General features: G+C 36.9%; 1 protein-coding gene across 1 annotated transcript; it reads left to right on the top strand.

Moving 5' to 3' along the window:
• The first annotated feature begins 7,472 nt into the window (after positions 1–7,472).
• On the top strand, positions 7,473–8,470 carry LOC135088394 (carbonyl reductase [NADPH] 1-like). The gene has a single exon (XM_063983242.1). The coding sequence runs from the start codon at positions 7,571–7,573 to the stop codon at positions 8,435–8,437; it is 867 nt and encodes a 288-aa protein (XP_063839312.1). The 5' UTR covers positions 7,473–7,570; the 3' UTR covers positions 8,438–8,470.
• Positions 8,471–18,885: the final 10,415 nt, after the last annotated feature.

Genomic DNA, 18,885 nt, shown 5'->3' with positions numbered 1-18,885 from the left:
ATCGCACGTACCTATCATGCAAAAATATCCATACCTTAATGTAAAAGTGTGATACAGCCTTAACAGCGACAGCTCACAAATAGCGGCACGACGAGTGCTCTCGCGTTTATAATACCGCAGTCGGATCTCGATAATGCGCTTGTATAAATTGTAATACCGTTCGTTACATTACAACAAATGCTCCGTTTTATCTCGCCGAATTGCTCCACAATCGTCCCGGCGAGTTCACGTTTATTCGAGAGATTTTATTTAGATTCCGTTGGTCTCTACTCTCTACATCTTGGGATTGTTGCTCGTTTTCATAAAGTGAGATTGTTATGATATGTTTTAGTAACTACAGCTAGGTACTTATTTAGTAAATGAATAGGTACTTATGCTCATAGCCCGCAGAATTTTAATTTCATTGCTTTTAATTATCTTTGCGTTAATTTACTATTATTTTTAAGAAGAACAAAGCAGGTGTTTGACCGCAATCGCGAATGATGTTAAGTGGAGATGATCCCGCGGGATGAGTTTGAAGCGAGATGAGTTAACTAAAGAGCCAAGATGCAGTCTAGGGTTAAGTTAAGAGTTAAGTATTGCTCACAAAATATTGTAGGTCTTCCTTTTCGTGTTTTTTGTGTTGGTCTACCCATTAACGGTCTTCTATCGGTTTTACTCATAAGTCTACCGGTCCTAATAAATCGATTCCTAATTATTTGCTCGTAATTACTTCTCGATCACTCCGTCGTGGACAAGTCGACTTGTTTGTACTTGACGCTCGCATAGTTGTCAGCGCCATGTTTGCGGCGGGCAATTACGTCATAATTATGACGGATGAAGATGCCGCAATCAACGGAGCACGGACCCTTAGCACACATCTTGGGGTGCCGTAGTGCAGTGAAAAACCGGTTGTGAATCGGTAGAATTGCAATCTAATTAAAAAATAAAGAGGTTGCGCAATAAGAAATACCTAGAATCGAGGAAGGCTCTCAATAGAAGCTTCAGAAGACCAAGTGCAATAAAATATAAGGGCAATAGTTCTTTAGATTTTTTAATATTTCTAAAAAATGGTATGAAAGTTTACAAAAATTACATAGGTACCTACTAAATTAAGAGATGCAAACCAAATATCTACCTGATTTATTGATGATTGATTTTGTAAACTTGTTTACCTAGATTTTTATTACGTAAATGTTATGAAAATATTTAGATAGTAATGAACCTGGTGCGTTGAAATATCATTGCTAAACACAAGTACTTAATTAAACATTATTGGCGTATTTGGGCGAGCTAACAATTTATCAAAATTCCGAATAGCTGCAAATACAAAAGCGATGTAAACATAACGAGTTTATTATCGGTCAGAATTAGACAGGCTGAGGTTAACCGACGCTATCGCTACAGCTGCGTTAGTTTAGCTGAACTCGGCAGCCAATTAACATAATATTTTGTTAATTTATCAACATTTAAGAGCAAGTTTAATTAAAACATAAAAAACAAACCAGACTTTATTTATATGAGGCTGACCTCTATGGATCTAGAGTTAACCCTGCATAGAAACTCTACCAGTTAAGTTTTAGCCAGAATAACCTGACGCCGTGACGCACCTATTGAGTCTTCCAATTCATCAGACAAAGTAGTAAATAACACATTGTTTCAGATAATGAAAAGTGCCTACTTGCACCTGTCGATTGAATAATCAAACGATTTAAGTATATTTCCTTTTCGCATCCATTCAGCGAGTTACTAATGTTGTCTCTAAACATTCAGTGACTTCTTTCAATTTACTCCAAGTAAATACCACAATTTTGTCAAGAACCGTTATTTAACCGGTAAATTCGGTAACCTTCCCAGCACTGGACCTCTGTAATCAGCCGATGCGTAACCGGACTACCGGACGGCTGGACCGGACCGCACTAATTGCTTATCTCGCAAACAACCTCCACTTTTAACTGGCCCCTAAGTAAGGGATCAAACTCAACTCGCCGACAACAAACCTACTTATTTGTGTTTACAGGACAAATTGAACAAACAACCCTTTGGGGGGAACACACGACATAAACAACGCCTAAGTGGCGGTCAAAGGAATAAATCTTTGTTGAAGTTTCGTTTATCTTAGAAGATTCTAAATGGTTGAAATATTATCTTTATTAAGAGCTACTAGATTATAAATTTCAGAATATTTAAGTAAATCAAATTAAATACCAAATAATAGTAGGTAAACTTACTCCCAATTAAGATAAAATCAATCGATCAAACACTACACATCTCAAAAGAGCTCTTTGAAAGCCAGCGTACTGAGAATAAATAAATTTCATTAATTTTATGAACTTATCAAGTAGTTAAGTAAATTAGAAAACATTTGGAAAGAGAAAACAAGGTGAACTTAATAATTAAGGTGAAACCATTCAAATTAAGTCAGGTGTAGGCGTTGCTCGGTAGAGTTATTTATGAAACTAATCATAAGTAGGTACATAACTGAATTTGGGACAAAAATACTAGGTACCTAAAACGACTCAAAAAGTCCCTATAATGCTAAACAACGTCATATATTAACCTAATTTTGTGGCTGCTCTGGTTTTTCCTCTATAAATGCAAAGTTCAGCAAATGGGACCTGGAGTTTATGCTCCCGCAGTGTTTCCAGTTCGACTTATAACGTGGGTATTAGTGCTGTGTAAATATCGGCACTAGTTACAGCTAGTTTGCACTCCCGGCTTTCCACCTGGGCTGGGCAAACACGGCGGATTTAATTCCGCGTGTGCATAATTTGAGATTCAATTTATGTAGTTTGTGTGGGTATGTGTAAGGGCGCCTACGGTGAATTTATAGTATTTTGATGTTGGATTTTAATCAATGGTCTATGGATCTAAATGGTCTCTATAAAACTAGATCTAAAAATCTAGAAGACTATATTATGTACCTTTACAATCTCGATAGGGCCAATTCGGTTACAGAGTGATGTCTGAATACTGGACGGTTATTAGCTCTGCGTAATTTTTGGAGCTAAGTAGTTATTTGGTGTGATGTATTTTAAATTCAAAACACCGTATATGTCGCAAATAAATGAGAATCAGACCGTCAGTTGTTGTACTAACTAACTCTACTTAATACGATTCACATGCAAAAATAAAAGTAATAAGGTAAGTGAAAAGAGGCAATCTAAAAGTTTTTATTTCTATTTCGACCACGTAAAAGTTCTAAAAGTTTCAGATTATTCTATTCTTACCCCTGAAAGATGAGTTCTGATTTTCTGGAAATCGGGTAAGTTACTTTTAGTTTTGAGCCCCTGATCGGTTACTAAGACTAAAATACAATGATGAAGACGAAATACAAAAGGAATCCCCAAAAGATAGGTATTCTACCTACCAAAATCGAATCGTTCAAACATCGATTTCATTCTCTTTAGCATGAGAATAACGATTGAAAACGAGATGAGATTAACTAATCGGTATTTGTATATGTTTGCATTCGTCAATCTTAAACCATAAATACACGAAAAACCTCAAATCCAATTTAACATTCATTAAAGTTAAGATTGATAGGGTTGAAACACCATTAAACCGGTCACCAATCTTTAACTCGACCGCGCCCAGCGTTGCTTGACTTCCGAAATCGATTCCAACCTACCCACCAGCCCTTTGACGCGCCCGGAGCCAGGCAGGTACATTTAATATTTATGAATTCATCCAGAAATCGAAGTTTCTCAAATCTTGACAATAGCAAAGTTGTACGGAAAGTTAATTCTCGTCAGAATAGAGTTTGATACAGTGGGTTTATTCTAACTTGACGATATAGCATTTTTATCACCGCCAAAAGGGTATGGACCTTAAGCACACATAAGGCGCTGAGAGCATAGTGCCTGAAGCATGAGACACTGCACTATCAATTAGATACAGAACTGGGAGATAAATTGAAACATGGCGGAGATCTCAACATATCGAAGCCGGTACTAAGACCCCACTGAAATAGAGCAGCTACTATAATGATCAACTAGAGATGTAGGTACAGCCGATAGCACTACAGATTACACTTTTTGTAGCCGAATAACTCCTTCGACAAGAGTAGTCAAGATGCTATAGTATCTTGGTGTGCCGTCACGCTTGTACTAAGCAACTTCAGAGAATGTGCCTACTGACTATTACCTCCCTTACGACTGTCAAGCCGAGCGACGTTTTTGCCTGCCTCCCGAACTTTTGATGCGAATTATTAAATTATATTCATTTTCGCGAGAAATATGTGGCGTTGTCACTTTTAATTTGTTTCGCGCGAAGCAAAAGGTATTCCTCGTTGTTCCGCTACTTCTAAGTGGGAATATTTTAAGCTGTGTTTTGTCTTGGAGAGATTAAAAAGATATTTCGAAATGACATAATGAGATTCAGGTTGAAATTTTGTGAGATTGAAATAGATTCTTGTGCTTAAATTCCAATGATACTTGTGACTCCGAACAAAAGTTTCCGATTTTATGTGATCTTCTACACAGGTTGCCTAATTTTTTTGTGATATTTAGTAGCAGAAAATCCTAGTGTGAAGTAACATTTGTGTTGATGTTTTTCAGGCAACGATATTAATTGTTGTGATTAAAGATTACACTTGTACGACAATTCCATGACAGGTATCAATGGCAGCATTATTATCGAAAAAATAAAACAATATAACAAAAGACAAGTTTTTTAGAACCAGTAGTATCGTAAGGAAAAGAGAAAAAACACTAAATTGAAATAAAATGAACGCTCCCACATAGACTTCAAAACTTGTGTATTATGTTACACACAATCCTAAAGTAATTGATTTATATTGAAACTTCGCCAAATTACCAACTCGTCTATTATTCTTTAAAAACTGAGTGAAAGTTTTTATTACTTTGCTGAAATAGTATAAAAGAGTTAGGGCTAGGCCACACCAATAGCTAAAAGAAGTTTATTTTCAGGATGTTGAACTACACGTTTCTGTTGCAAAATAAAACCATACACTACTACATATTAAGATGTCAGATGTCACCTAAATATAGCTACGATAGCCGAACGGTGAAGGGGTCGGACTGGCCGACACTCGAGGTCCGAGGAACGCGGGTTCGAATCCCACCGCCGCTCGACTATTGTGGTGAGCCCACTCGTAACACAAGCTTATTTAGCTTAACGCGAGGGGCTAACAGGACTAAGTATTAGTAATTTGCACAATATAATTGCTAATGATCTTTAAAAAAACATGTAATTCCGTTTCGCCTTGCCGTGAAATCAAATATGTTAAACGCCAGCAGCTATTTCATTAGCCATTTACCTATCGATAACTGCTGTTAATTATTAAAATAGGCGCTTGTATAGGCGCGAATCCTTCACGAACAAGTGTTCGTGCCTACCACTAAAATATGAAAATATTAGCGCGCATGTAGGTACCCCCGTAAGCCAAAAAAACAAAACACGTCTATTTAACCTTGCCTTGAAGAGTTCTAAATTTAAAATGTAGGTTACAGGACTTGTGAATTTGCAGTGCAGCCGCAGCCTTAGGTTTCATAATAAATGCATTGTCTGCAGCGAGAAAAATGCTGCGGAGAAAATGCGATTAGCATTGTTTCTACGTCGAGCGCTTTCCGCGGCTGCTTTGAAGCGCTTTTTATTTGCTGCACAATTGCCTATTATGGGATTTCATTGTATGCTTATGAGCTTTATGTTTTAAAAAGGAAGTAGCTACCTAGAACTATAATTAAAAAATACAGTTGAACTTTGTTTACACTTGACGACGGCCTGCGAGTTTGCCCGGACTAAGAAGCCAGTTGGGTTGGTAAGTTCTAATTCAACGGCTATAAATATTATGAGGAGCACGAGTATCTACTCTTGTGCGTAATGATATAGTTTGTGACATACTTTTGCAAAAAAAATGAAATACACCTAATTAGAGGCATGAAAGTCGCCATTCCAGCCCAGATACCACCAGCATAGAAACTATAAAATGTCCTGTTTCAAACTTGACATATTTTTTTTTAAAGATTACCTATCTTCAATCTAACCGTCTGTACACTATGACACGTCAGAAAATAACAAAGTCGGCTTAACTCCTAAGCCCAGAACTACCACAACCTTTAAAAGATTACTGATGGTCCCAGAGTGATGCGGTCATAACAGAGTTGATTATGCGGCGCCATTTATCAACGAGGCGGGGAAGGATTTCTGCTCGGCCATTAGTTATGTCATTCGCTGCTGCTGTTAACCTACTTATTGTGATAACAGTGCCACTAAGATTAGCTAGTGCAAAAATAGGCAGAGCCTGTTTCGTGGTAACTAACTTTATGCAAAAAAGTCGGCCGGCATAGAGTCAGTAAATAAAAAGGCTTACAAACTTAATTAAGTAAAAAAGTTTACCTAACGTACAGTCCATAACAAGCTATTTTACTCGGCATGAGCTAAAACCTCTTTATATTATGCCGTATTATTAAAACATCAAAGATTTATAAGTAATATGAAGTTAAATCATAAATCCCACCAAACTATTTCAGCTTTCTAACCTTTGCTCGCAATATTCTAGGTTCTACTCTAATCTAATACGTGATTTCCGCAGCCCTACAGCCGCAGCGAAAAGTAAGCACCAAAATATAAACACATTTTCATTGTAGATCTTAACGCAACGCACTAAGGTTCAAAGTTTCACTGTTGTTTCGCCAGCAGGCCCGCGTATACGCACGAACGCACGCGAAGATGGGCCTATACGCGGCCCGAATATGGCAATGATTTATTCAACAAAAATGTTATTTATGATAAAGTCTGGAATTGAATTAGAAACTAGAAGTCTCCCGAGACGTGGTCGCACTCAGTTGAAGTGGTAGACAGTCTGTACTCGTAGATACCTAGCCTAGATATAATATGTACCTAGTTCAATTCATACAAAACAGGAGAAAATAAAGAATTCTACAACAAAATTACTTACCCCACCAGAAGAGCTGCACGCCTCACCCGCTCTCCAGCAAACCGCTACTTTTCTGCATCTGAAACAAAGAATTTAAATTAAAGTATGCATTAAGAGAAAAAATTGCTTAGGTGATGAAACATCAAATGACAAAGTTAGTCACTTCATGTAGAAATTGAATTCAGTTCAAATGTATTCAAGAGAGTTCAAATGTAAAGTTATGTAGGTACAAGTACAACCTACTTCAGTTTTTTATAATGTTAACGATTTTAACCAAATAGCTCATAAGGCTCGTAAGTTTAAAAATAAGTATGGGCAAACGTTCGGAAAATTAGACTGTGTCCTACCATATTTTACTGAACAATGTAAATAAACTAACTAATACATCTCATCATTATTATAGATTTGCAATAAATTAATTATCAAGTATTAAGTTTAACTTTAACTCGTATTATTGATTGAATATACCTAAATATAGCAGTTTAATTTATGCATATGAGGTCAAGTTGTGATCCCCTTATCTTTATATTTATACAGTTAGCCATTCACTATTCGCCAAGCCACGGCCATCGTCACTGTTTATCAATACTTCTTTGACGATAAACTATCTCCAGGTCAATTTACATAACCGTTTCCAACAATCAACAGTTAAATATCTCAGTTGTTTACCAACTCTTAAGCAGTTCAGACATGACGAAGAAAGTGGCAGTGGTGACCGGCTCCAACAAGGGCATAGGGTTTGCCATCGTCAAGGGCTTACTGCAGCGCTTCGATGGCGTGGTCTACCTGACCTCTCGTGATAGTGGCCGAGGGAAAGCAGCTGTCGGTGAACTCAACAAGCTGGGACTGACTCCTGCTTTCCACCAACTTGACGTATCTGATCGAGAGAGTGTCCTCAGATTCCGAGACCACATCCAGGAAACTTGCGGAGGCATCGACATCCTGGTCAACAATGCCGCAGTCGCCAACAGCGTGCAACTTTACAACACGTACGAGGAAGACAAAGAAATTATCGACATCAACTACTACAGCATTTTGACTATCCAAGAACTACTATTCCCTTTGGTGAGAGATAACGGAAGAATATTAAACATATCCAGTGACTGCGGACATCTTTCCAACGTTAGAAACAAGCATTGGCTCGAAAGACTGTCGAAGAAAGATTTCACTCAAAATGATGTTTTGGAATTTGTGAACTGGTATTTGGACGCGGCCAAGAATGGTACGTTTAAGAAAGAAGACTTGGCGGACGATGCCACTGTCGGGGCTTACAGAGTAGCCAAGGTAGCGTTGAGCGCTCAGACTATTCTTCAGCAAAGACATTTAGCATCACGGAACATCTCAGTGAACTCGATGCACCCAGGACTGGTCCGCACTTCCATGACCAAAGGAGTAGGATTCTACAGCACCGACGAAGCGGCTAAAACTCCTCTGTACTTAATTCTGGAAGCTCCTCAAGACCTCAAGGGCACCTACGTGTGGTACGACGGGCGAGTCCTGGATTGGTTTGACTACAATGCCGATTATTATTTCAAGTCAAAGACTCTAACTTCATAAATATTAAATTGTAAATAAATATTTATTAAATAATTTTGTATTTATATTCACCTGTTTTCTTTCATAACATAACAAAGGTAAGGTACAATAAAGAAATGCAGAAAATTAAATAAAAGTTTGTAAAAACAACATAATATTGCATTATACATAAAAGAACAAAAGAGTACACAAGTAGGTACACCAAAAAATATTCAGTATCGCCAGTCACGAAAAAAACACTAATTAAAAAGTCACTAGCGAAGATGACATTGACTTTTGTACCCTACGTAACCTGAGTGTTTATTCGTCAACAGTGTTAATATTATCAGCAACTGATACTAAAAATTACGTAAACATAAATATTTATCAAGCTGACGCACATGTATCATTTACCGGCCAGTTGTGTACATATTTTGTGTCTGCACAGTCATGTCCGAGGAAAAAATAGCGGTTGTGACCGGCTCGAATAAAGGAATCGGATTCGCTATCGTTCAAGGTCTATGTCAACGATTCGATGGCCTCGTCTACCTGACGTCACGAAACGAAGAGTTGGGGAAGGCTGCCGCTGCCAAGCTTAAACAACTGGACAACCCGCCTCACTATCATCAACTTGATGTTTCTGACAAGGAGTCAATGATCAAGTTCAGAGATTACATCAAGGACAAACATGGAGGTATTGACATTTTAATAAATAACGCCGGTGTCAGCGGAGCGCTCCAAACTTCATATGAGGATTGCAAAAGGGTAATCGACATCAACTTTGGTGGCATAGTAAATGCACAAGAATACCTCTTCCCTTTGTTAAGAGATAACGCCAGAGTTTTAAATGTATCTAGCGACTGTGGTCATCTTTCAAACTTGAAGAATATGGAGTGGATTAAAAGACTGAGCAAGAATGATTTGTCGAAGAGTGATATTGATGAGTTCGTGAACTGGTATTTGGAATCTGTGAAAACGGGTACTTTTAAAAAGGATGATTTCGTTGACGGTGGGATAATTGCTGCGTACAGGGTGGCTAAGATAGGTGTTTGTGCTTTGACGATGATACAGCAGAGGATGCTCGAGCCACGGGGCATATCCGTCAACTCCATGCATCCTGGTCTAGTGAGCACCAGCATGACAATGGGCATAGGATTTTTAACGCCCGATCAAGCGGCAGAAACTCCATTAGATCTGGTTCTGGATGCACCTGCGAGTCTGCGAGGGAAGTACGTGTGGTACAACGGAGAAGTCGTGGACTGGTTCGACTACAAAACTGACAAGTACTACTTCAGGTCTGCGTCACTTGGCAAACAGTTATTGAAGAATTTGACGCGGCTGCCAGCGGACGTGTTATGTTCGCCTTCAACGTGGGTGGGAGTGCTAGCAATGGTCCTAATCGTAGTGATAACCAAAATTTTCCAATAAAGACAATTAATTTATAATTCATACACAATGATTCGCTTTCTCGTGGGTGTATTTTTATTGTTGTTTTTTCTTATGACCTTTGAATGATAAAATAGTATTAAAAAGTCAAAAATACGAGTAATTAGTTAGGTATGTTAAGTGTAATATACAATTAATTAAAGTTCTTAAACGCCTTTGTTTTTATTTCATTTCCTATAACGGCTCTACCAAAACCTGTTTATGGTGCTCATTGCTAAGCAAACGAACATTGCTAACTCATAATGCTGCTTAAGGAAAACTTTTGATTTATTCAACCAAGTACGAGTTACTAATACTGTAAGTTCCACACAGTAGTTGGTTCTAAAATGATTCCTAGAGGTCAGTGCTGTACCCAAGTATTATGTTTTTTTATTTTTGCGCTTGGATTTGGACCAGTCACTACCCCGTTACTGTTAATGAGACATATGAAAAGTCTTCCATACAATCAACAAATAAAACATGACGTTTCAAACATTAAAAGCCTTTTGTCCACACACACTTAGAAGTAAAAATGCCATTAACCCAAACTACGGCCTACGGAATCAGTTACATGTTAGTCGAGTTAGCAGAAGTTAGCCGGAGATGGCATTAGGATCCATTACCCTGGACCCCGCTAACGAGGTAATCTGGTTACTCCGAGAGAGCATTGTTTGTCAAGGTTGCCATGAACTAAGACTTCTGTCACATTAAGTCAGACCAGCAGTTATACCAAAACGGCACGTTTGTAAAATTGCTTTCCTAAAGAAACCTTGGGTTTACGACTGTCGAGTGTGAGACGTCAAATCGTTTATCTTTTCCGGCTATTGTAGGGTAATTCCAGGATACATGCCCCAGTGGGATAGGTGCCGCGATTTTAAGTACACTATGTTACAAGCAACTTAGCCTAAAGTTATAGTACGTATAATAGAAAGGGACCTCCCCGTACCACTTCTCGCCTCGCAAACCATCAAAGAGTGCGTTCGTTTAGCCAGTAAGAGCAAAAATCTTCCGCAGCCAAACCTTAGCGAGCGTCGAAATAATATTGGTAAGTATCTTTTAATGGATAATTTTTTTGTCAGCTGTAAAATGAAGCAGATTTTTATACAATTTGATAGACTATCTTATAAATTATACGGGATAGCTATGTTTAATTCGATTTTTAGTGTTATTATATTTTTTATTAAAAAAGGCACCTATCCTATACTAAAAGGATAGTTGCCTAATTTTTTTTGGGTATAGATGCCCTTAGGGCCATGTCCCGTGCACTTAGGGGCATCTATCCTCACATGCTCTTTTTGTCACAGGTAGCAAGTAAGAAGAAAAAAAGAATTTAGTACGGCTAACCTTAGGAAAGTAATAAATAGGGTGCCCTTCTGATCGAATTACCTTTTTACCCGACTGCGCTAGAAGGAGGGTTATGTTTTTCGGGTGGATGTACTATGTATAATTTTTAATAAAAAATATTAAATTTCATTTTTAATTCATCTAATAAAAAAAAACTTAAATAACAATACTTGGCTTGTTTGATTTCAAAATGCATTTGATCCTTAGAATTCAAAAACTGTATTAACGAGTCATCTATCCCTGAATCAGGCATCTATCCTTTTAAGCAATCATACAGTGAGTCTTCTATCCCCCACATTAGGCGTCTATCCCACTTTTTAGAGGTCAATTAAAATGGTATTTACTCAAAATCGGTATACCTTAAACTAAAATAATTATAGTAATATCATAGACGAAAGACCAAAGTTTACAGATACTAAGATCAAATTGTTGATAAAAACTTACTGACTGAGTTATAGAGCTGTTTCAAAAAGTGGGGCATCTATCCTGGACTTACCCTAAACGTGGCACGAAGCGACTAAAACTCTTTTGTACTTGTTGGGTAGTTTTATCTATATTTATATTGGTTGTATGTGTGGGTATGCGCAATATATAATAAACCAGTCAGTTTCTAGTCTCTGTGTTTGATTGACGTTCATACGATTCTCATGCAATCGAAAAAAGTTCACATTCGAAAAATAATTCGAAGGGTACCTATTGTTCGGTTTTTTCGTCTATTTACTTACACCGTTTGTGCAATCTTAGAAGTTCACAATCGGACCCATTTATGCAAACAAGAACCAACCCACAGCAGGGTGGTTTCGAGAAAATGAGACTTTTGTAAAAAGAGTGCGCAAAATGCATACTTAATATATAAATGAATGATTACTTGTTAATCTTATGTAGGATACTGCAGCCTATCTAGGAATATCAGATTTATAAATTTTGTAAAGTTAAAGTTAAAGTAAATCGTTAAAAACCGGTTGGTTCTTTCTTGCAAAAACATTTTTTGTTGCTTAGTTCCTTCTTGCAAAATGGATGTAAGATTTCATTGTTGTGATATATCTAAAATTAAATGTCATTCTATATAAAATATTGATTTTAATGCCTTTTATTAGATAGTGAATTGGAATCACGAACCCTTCAAACTAAAATCACTATTATTATCGTCTTCTACCTCAAAATCGATAGGCCCGGTAATATTGTCGATATACATCTTCTATGTTGCTGCTTTTCAGGGTTTTGTAGAAATTGTGTGTGTCGTTTTGGTATTAGATTCAGAATACTTTTAATATTCTGTTAGTTTAGCCTCAGATATAGCTTTTCCTGTAAGCTAAAGTAAGTCCATGTCATTTTTTGTCATCACGGCCTTGCTTCTGATATTTTTCTGTATAATATTAACTTCTTTGTGCCGTGTGGGAACGGCCATAAAGAATAAGTACTCTTCCCTACCAGGAACAGCGTGTCATGAATGGCGTGTCGTAAGAGGCGACAAAAACTCCTGCAGCACCGGACGGATCTCTAGCCCTGGCAATCTTTAACACTCGCATACTGCGGACTGACATGAGGCTCGCCGAACTCGAGGAAGAACTGAGCAGGTTGCGGTGGGATATCGTAGGATTATAATTATGAAGTCCGAAGAGAGTGGGAGGACACCATAATCCTCAAATCCGGAAATCTGCTCTATTTCCGGGAGGGCGACCAGCAGTCCTAGGGTGGTGTCGGGTTTATCGTCCACAAGTCCCTTGTCAACAACGTGGTCCAGATCGAGAGTGTTTCGGCGTAGCGTAACTTATACTCAGAATCACCAAACGGTATTCGCTGGAGGTCATACAGGTATATACATACGCACCGACCACGGAACACCCCAACGACGAAGTAGATACTATGTATGAGGATATTTTCAGAGCCATTCATACCTCCCGGTCCCATTTTACCGTTATGATGGGGGACTTCAACGCGAAGCTGGGTAAACGAAGCGATGGTGAGCTGAAAGTGGGGCAATTTGGGTACGGCGAGAAGAACGCAGGTGGCCGACTGCTGGCTGGCTTTATGGAGAGGGAGAGCCTCTTTATGATGTACTCCTTCTTCAGGAAGCCAAAGCAGAGAAAGTGGATATGGCTGCATCCCAATGGCGCTATAAAAAATGAGATCAACTTCATCTTGTCGACGAAGAAGCATATTATATTAAATGATGTACATATCTGTGATCAACTCGGTCAAAACAGGAAGTGATCAACGAATGGTAAGAGGCACATTGAATATCAGACCCAAGCTCGAGAGGTATCGACTGATGAATTCTACGCTCCGCGCAGCGTCCATCCAACTAAAACCCCGAAAGCTTTCAGCTCGAGTTGCAAAATCGTTTCGAATGCCTAGGAGATTGAGAAAATGTGGACGAATACAATGACAGGTTCGTGGAAATTGTTCAAACGACCAGTAGTGTGGACAATTGGGTCTAAGATCTTTAAAAACCGTCGTTCAAAAGGTACCAAAAAGATCTCTGACTTCACCAATAAACTAATGGAAGAGTGACGAAACTTGGTTCTGCAGTCCTCTGAAGATGCTGCTCGGTATTGGCGTCTTAACAGACAGATTTCCAAGTCTTTGACTCGCGACCTACCCCAATATAATACAGACCGTATAAAAGAGGCGAATGAGCGTAATAAGGGCTCTAACTAAAGTGTTCGAATGAGATCTGTCTGTTGGCCAAAGCCTACTGACCAAGCTGAAGACCGAGGATGGCAGAGACATCTCGTCGGGGCTTGAGTTATTGAAAGAGGTTGAGAAGTTCTACGGATAATTAATTATACACGAGTGTACATACACCTGTCACAAATCTAGGTGAAAACCCAAGAGCTAGATTGACCCGACACTATACCAAAGATATCCCGGACGTCAGCCTGTACGAGATTAGAATGGCTCTCAAACAGCTGAAAAATAACAAGGCACCGAGTGATTATGGAATCACGGCTGAGCTTCTGAAAGCAGAGGACGCCGGTAATAAAGATTCTTCAGAAGCTGTTTGATTTTGTCATCCTTGAGCAAAAAAACGCCTACGGCATGGCACAGTAATGTGGTGATACTCTTCTTCAAAAAAGGCGACAAAACCTTGTTGAAGAATTATAGACCCATCTCACTTCTGAGCCATGTCTACAAGCTGTTTTCGAGAGTCATCGAGAATCGTCTCATTCATGAGCTGTCAACGTCGTTATTTCGATTTGAAGAACAGGCTAAGGTCATAGATCATACTATTCATACTGCTTCGTTTCATCTTTTTCGAGTAGAGTTTTTCAATGCATAAATTTATTCATCAAATTTCGTTATTATTAAGACATTTTTTATGATAAAGGTACAAACGCATCGATAAGAACGGATTTTTTATTTTTAAATAGCTTAATTTTAACACTATCAAGAACTATGCTACATGGTTCCTTCAAGACTAACCTGATTTCCACTAAGCAAACAATCTTTGGTTCTGTTTAGTTATAAAAATTTTGTAACAATTTTTGCTAAATGGAACCAACCAACATTGGTTCTACTTTGCATAATTAGTTTAAATAAGTGCTTAGGGACCATGCTGTATAGTTCTTTATAGTTTTTAAAAGTTGGCCAAAGCGGGTTGGTTCCGCAAGTGACAGTGCTCTATCTCTGTTGTTAGTCGTTAAAAATGTACCATAATTTTTTTGAAGATAGAATGCGTTATTTGAGCGCCATCTATGTACTTAACTCAATTTCACTCAAAGTGTGGGTTGGTTCCTGTTTGCATAAATGGGTCCAATCGAAAAAGTTCGATCGAAAACAACTAGAAGGCTACGAGTGCTAAGTACCAGTCGAACTTGAAATTCGTACACGAATTTACCTGTCAAAGTACTCCAATTCATAATCCTATGAACTGTGAAATAAAACCAAGAAATTTTGTACATTGTAAGGATATTTTTTTATAAAATAGATTGTAGAATATGAAATAGCCTCTAATAAAACTCGTATGAAGAAAAATAAATTATTTGTTATATTTTTTCAACGATGACATTGGCATTAATGACATAACCATTTTAACGTGTTCCGAAACATTCAGTACACGTAATGAAATATTTCAAATTGAACATTTAAAACTTTATGTTTTGTGATACTGTGTATTAATTTTACAACATTATTATTAAATTATAAAAATAAATGGGTTTTGTAATCAAATTTCACTAAGTAAAGATAAAATTAATCATACGGAAGTTACAGCGTTTTTAAAAACGTCGCAACGGACCGTAACAGGAGTTCGTATACGGAAAAAATTCGATTGCATGAGAATCGTATCCCTGTACCTAGTTAATAAAACCTATGGTGTGGTACGTACGACGGGCGAGTCCTATACTGGTTTGACTACAAATCCGATTAATTTATTTCATGTCAAAAACTCTGAATTCATTAATTTGTAAATATTTATTAACCAAATAATAGCTTCTTTTTATTACGCCTAACATTTTTTCTCCTAAACATAATTTTCCAAATGTGACATTATGCGGAACGTTTTAATGCACAAAATAAAACGCACGAAATTATAACGCCTAATCATTTTTATAAGGCAAAATAACTTGATACATAAATTGCATTCTTTTTATTTTTCCTAACCTATCCGAGACTGTTATTCAGCATCAGGACTACTGAAACACTTATGGCCAATGCGGTTCAGCCAAACGAAAGTAGGACTAAAAATTATAGGCGTACTGAAATGCACCTGTTTTATTTACAATAACTTTTTTTAATACAGTGTGAGTCACGTTATAGTGTACATATGAAAATAGATGAAACTAGACCTATTTTTATCGACAAAAAAGAGGTCAAAAAATTTTTGAGATTTTTTTATAATTTTTTATAGAATTTTTTTTCTTCCAATTACTTATTTATATTGTAAATAAAACGTAATAACTTTTAAACTAAGCGGTATATCCTGATAAAATAAAAACAGTAATAATGCTAAATAACAGGCAATACAAAAAAAAAAAACATAAAATACACAAAAAATGCCAACAAATGATAAAAAATGATACTTTTTGAAAAAAATCTGCTTTTAAATTCGTGTTTTTTTGGTTATTTGATTAATTTCTCCAAAAAAATGCCCCTATAACAGGTGGTTTTTATTACTTTGTATTATTCTCTATTGTATTATCTTTGTAAAACCAAAAATCGCATGTTTCTATCCCTATCACAACATTTGCTATGATCGTTTGAACAAAGGCCTGCCACAACATTATTCTCCGCTACAGGTAGAGACAATTTTAATTTTAACTAAAATGCTTATTTTACTTCAAAATCTTTTGTTTTTATTTGAAATCTAACTTGTCTTTATCAAAATTACAAATCTAGAGCCATTTTCAGTTTCGTTGTTAACGAAGCGTTGAATGGCGCGCCCGGAGAGGCTTAGTTCAAACGATCATTGCAAACGTTGTGATAGGGATAGAGACATGCGATTTTTGGTTTTACGAAGGTAATATGATAGAGAATAATACAAAGTAATAAAAACCACCGGTTATAGGGGCATTTTTTGGAAAAATTTATCAAATAACCAAAAAAAACACGAATTTAAATGCAGATTTTTTTCAAAAAGTATCATCTTTTATTATTTTTTGTGTATTTTATGTATTTTTTTAGTATTGCCTGTTATTAGGCATTATTACTGTTTTTATTTTATCAAGATATACCGCTTAGTTTAAAAGTTATTACGTTTTCTTTACAATAAGTAATCGGAAGAAAAAAAATTCTATAAAAAATTTAAAAAAAATCTCAAAAATTTTTTGACCTTTTTTTTGTCGATAAAAATAGGTCTAGTTTTATCTGTTTTCATATGTACACTTTAACGTAACTCACACTGTATTTTAAAAATCTCGTGTCACGACATAATTAAGTTCGGAATAAACTCTGAAACTACAGAACTGATTTGACCCAACTTTAAAGATCTTATTACTGTGTCCAACCAAAGCGAACCTGTGACCGAAATTCACGCGGGCAAAGCCGCTGGCAAAAACTAGTAGAGAATATGAAGACACAAAAAAACAACATTAATATTTATTATTGGTTAAAGGAACAAAAAACCTATACAAATACTTCAAAAAATATTCAAAAATATCACCCAGTCGAGAAAAAAGCAGTAAATAAAAAGTCAGTAGCGAAGATAACATTGAAATCAGCAGTGATAATTTATTATCAGCAAAAATTTTTATAACGCACACACAAATGTATTACCGGCCAGTTGCGTACATATTTTGTGTCGGTGCAGTCATGTCCGAGAAAAAAATAGCGGTTGTGACCGGCTCGAATAAGGGCATCGGATTCGCTATCGTTCAAGGTCTATGTCAACGATTCGATGGCCTCGTCGCGTCTTTCCGTTCTATACATGGCCAGAACGCACCCATAGGAAACTGCTCGTGTATATTTCGGAGTGCCTGTTTGTAAATCTGTGACTCCAAACTATACACGAATTTTGCGTACTGATCGTGTATAGTTTGGAGGAGCTTAGTAAAAAAAGTCATCTCCAAACTATACTCGATTAGTTTCTACTACACCACTTACACTTGACTAGAGTGTGTTTAGTTGATATTGATTTAGTAAAATTCAGTAAAATATGGAACTATACAGGGTGTTGATTTCAATCCTCGCCATATTTATTTAGGTGATCTATTATGACTTATATAAACGCATTATCCACCAAAAAAAAAATTACAAATTAAAGTAGAATTTTTAGCGAATATTTTCCGTGCGACATCAACTGTACTGTGGCTCGTAATACTGCAATACGTTTCAACTGCGGCACCCATCGAGCTACGCGGATCGCTCGCTTATCATGTCTGATAGTCTACTGAAGGAAGCCACGTAAAATAGGTAGTGTAAATAGGTATTTTTGTTTGACTAGCTAAAGTTAAAGTTCGTTTTAAATTAGTTTGCTGTTTCCTATGTGTGTGTGTGTGTGTGTGTGTATTGGACCGTACCTACGCGCTTTCCGCCACTACCTACCGCAATCGCGGGAGTATTTTGTACACAAAATTACCAGATTATTTACTCCCTACATTAAAAAAAACACATTCCTTTAAGTTTAGAACTAGGTACCTACTCACCGATGCGACTTCAGATGCGTTTCCACGTGCCCTCCCGTAACAGTAAACCATGTTTACGTACTCACGAGCACTGTACGTATGGTTTGGCATCTTCCTAACACTCACTCACTATTATTACACTCACTATCACACTTTCACACACTAAATACTCAAAACCGCACGAGAAAACAATCAAAAATCGCAAATTTGCAATTAGAAAAGTGCATTCGATGAAATACGTCCATCGAATGTCGTCGTGAATCGGTAGTTATCGTTATTCTTCATTTTCAACTACTTTACGTAATTTTTAACATCAGAAAAGTTTAATTTCGTCAGTTTAGTACAGGAAGTCTATCAACGAATGAGAATGTAAAAGCGGCGGGAAAAATACTTTGTTTAATCTTTGTGAACTAAAGATTCGTCCTATCATTAATGTTCTTAAAGCAAGCTTTCAAAACACTCAAATGCAAATGATTTGTAGATCTTTAATTACTAATCGTTATTATTAAAACGATAAGAATATCAATAAATTTTGGTAGTTATTTCGTGTAATGAAATTACATTCATTTAAAATAATCCCGAACATGATGATGAATTATTTTATGTAAGTTATGAAGAATGGAAGTCTAACCTGAACCTAACTAACATTCGTTCAGG

The sequence above is a fragment of the Ostrinia nubilalis genome, chromosome 3 (genome assembly GCF_963855985.1).
Source record: "Ostrinia nubilalis chromosome 3, ilOstNubi1.1, whole genome shotgun sequence".
Lineage (NCBI taxonomy): Eukaryota > Metazoa > Arthropoda > Insecta > Lepidoptera > Crambidae > Ostrinia > Ostrinia nubilalis.
This window is presented reverse-complemented; position numbering and strand designations above follow the sequence as displayed.

Bases quoted from the DNA above. Each gene is read 5' to 3' on its own strand.
- LOC135088394 (XM_063983242.1), top strand. From the start codon at position 7,571: ATGACGAAGAAAGTGGCAGTGGTGACCGGCTCCAACAAGGGCATAGGG.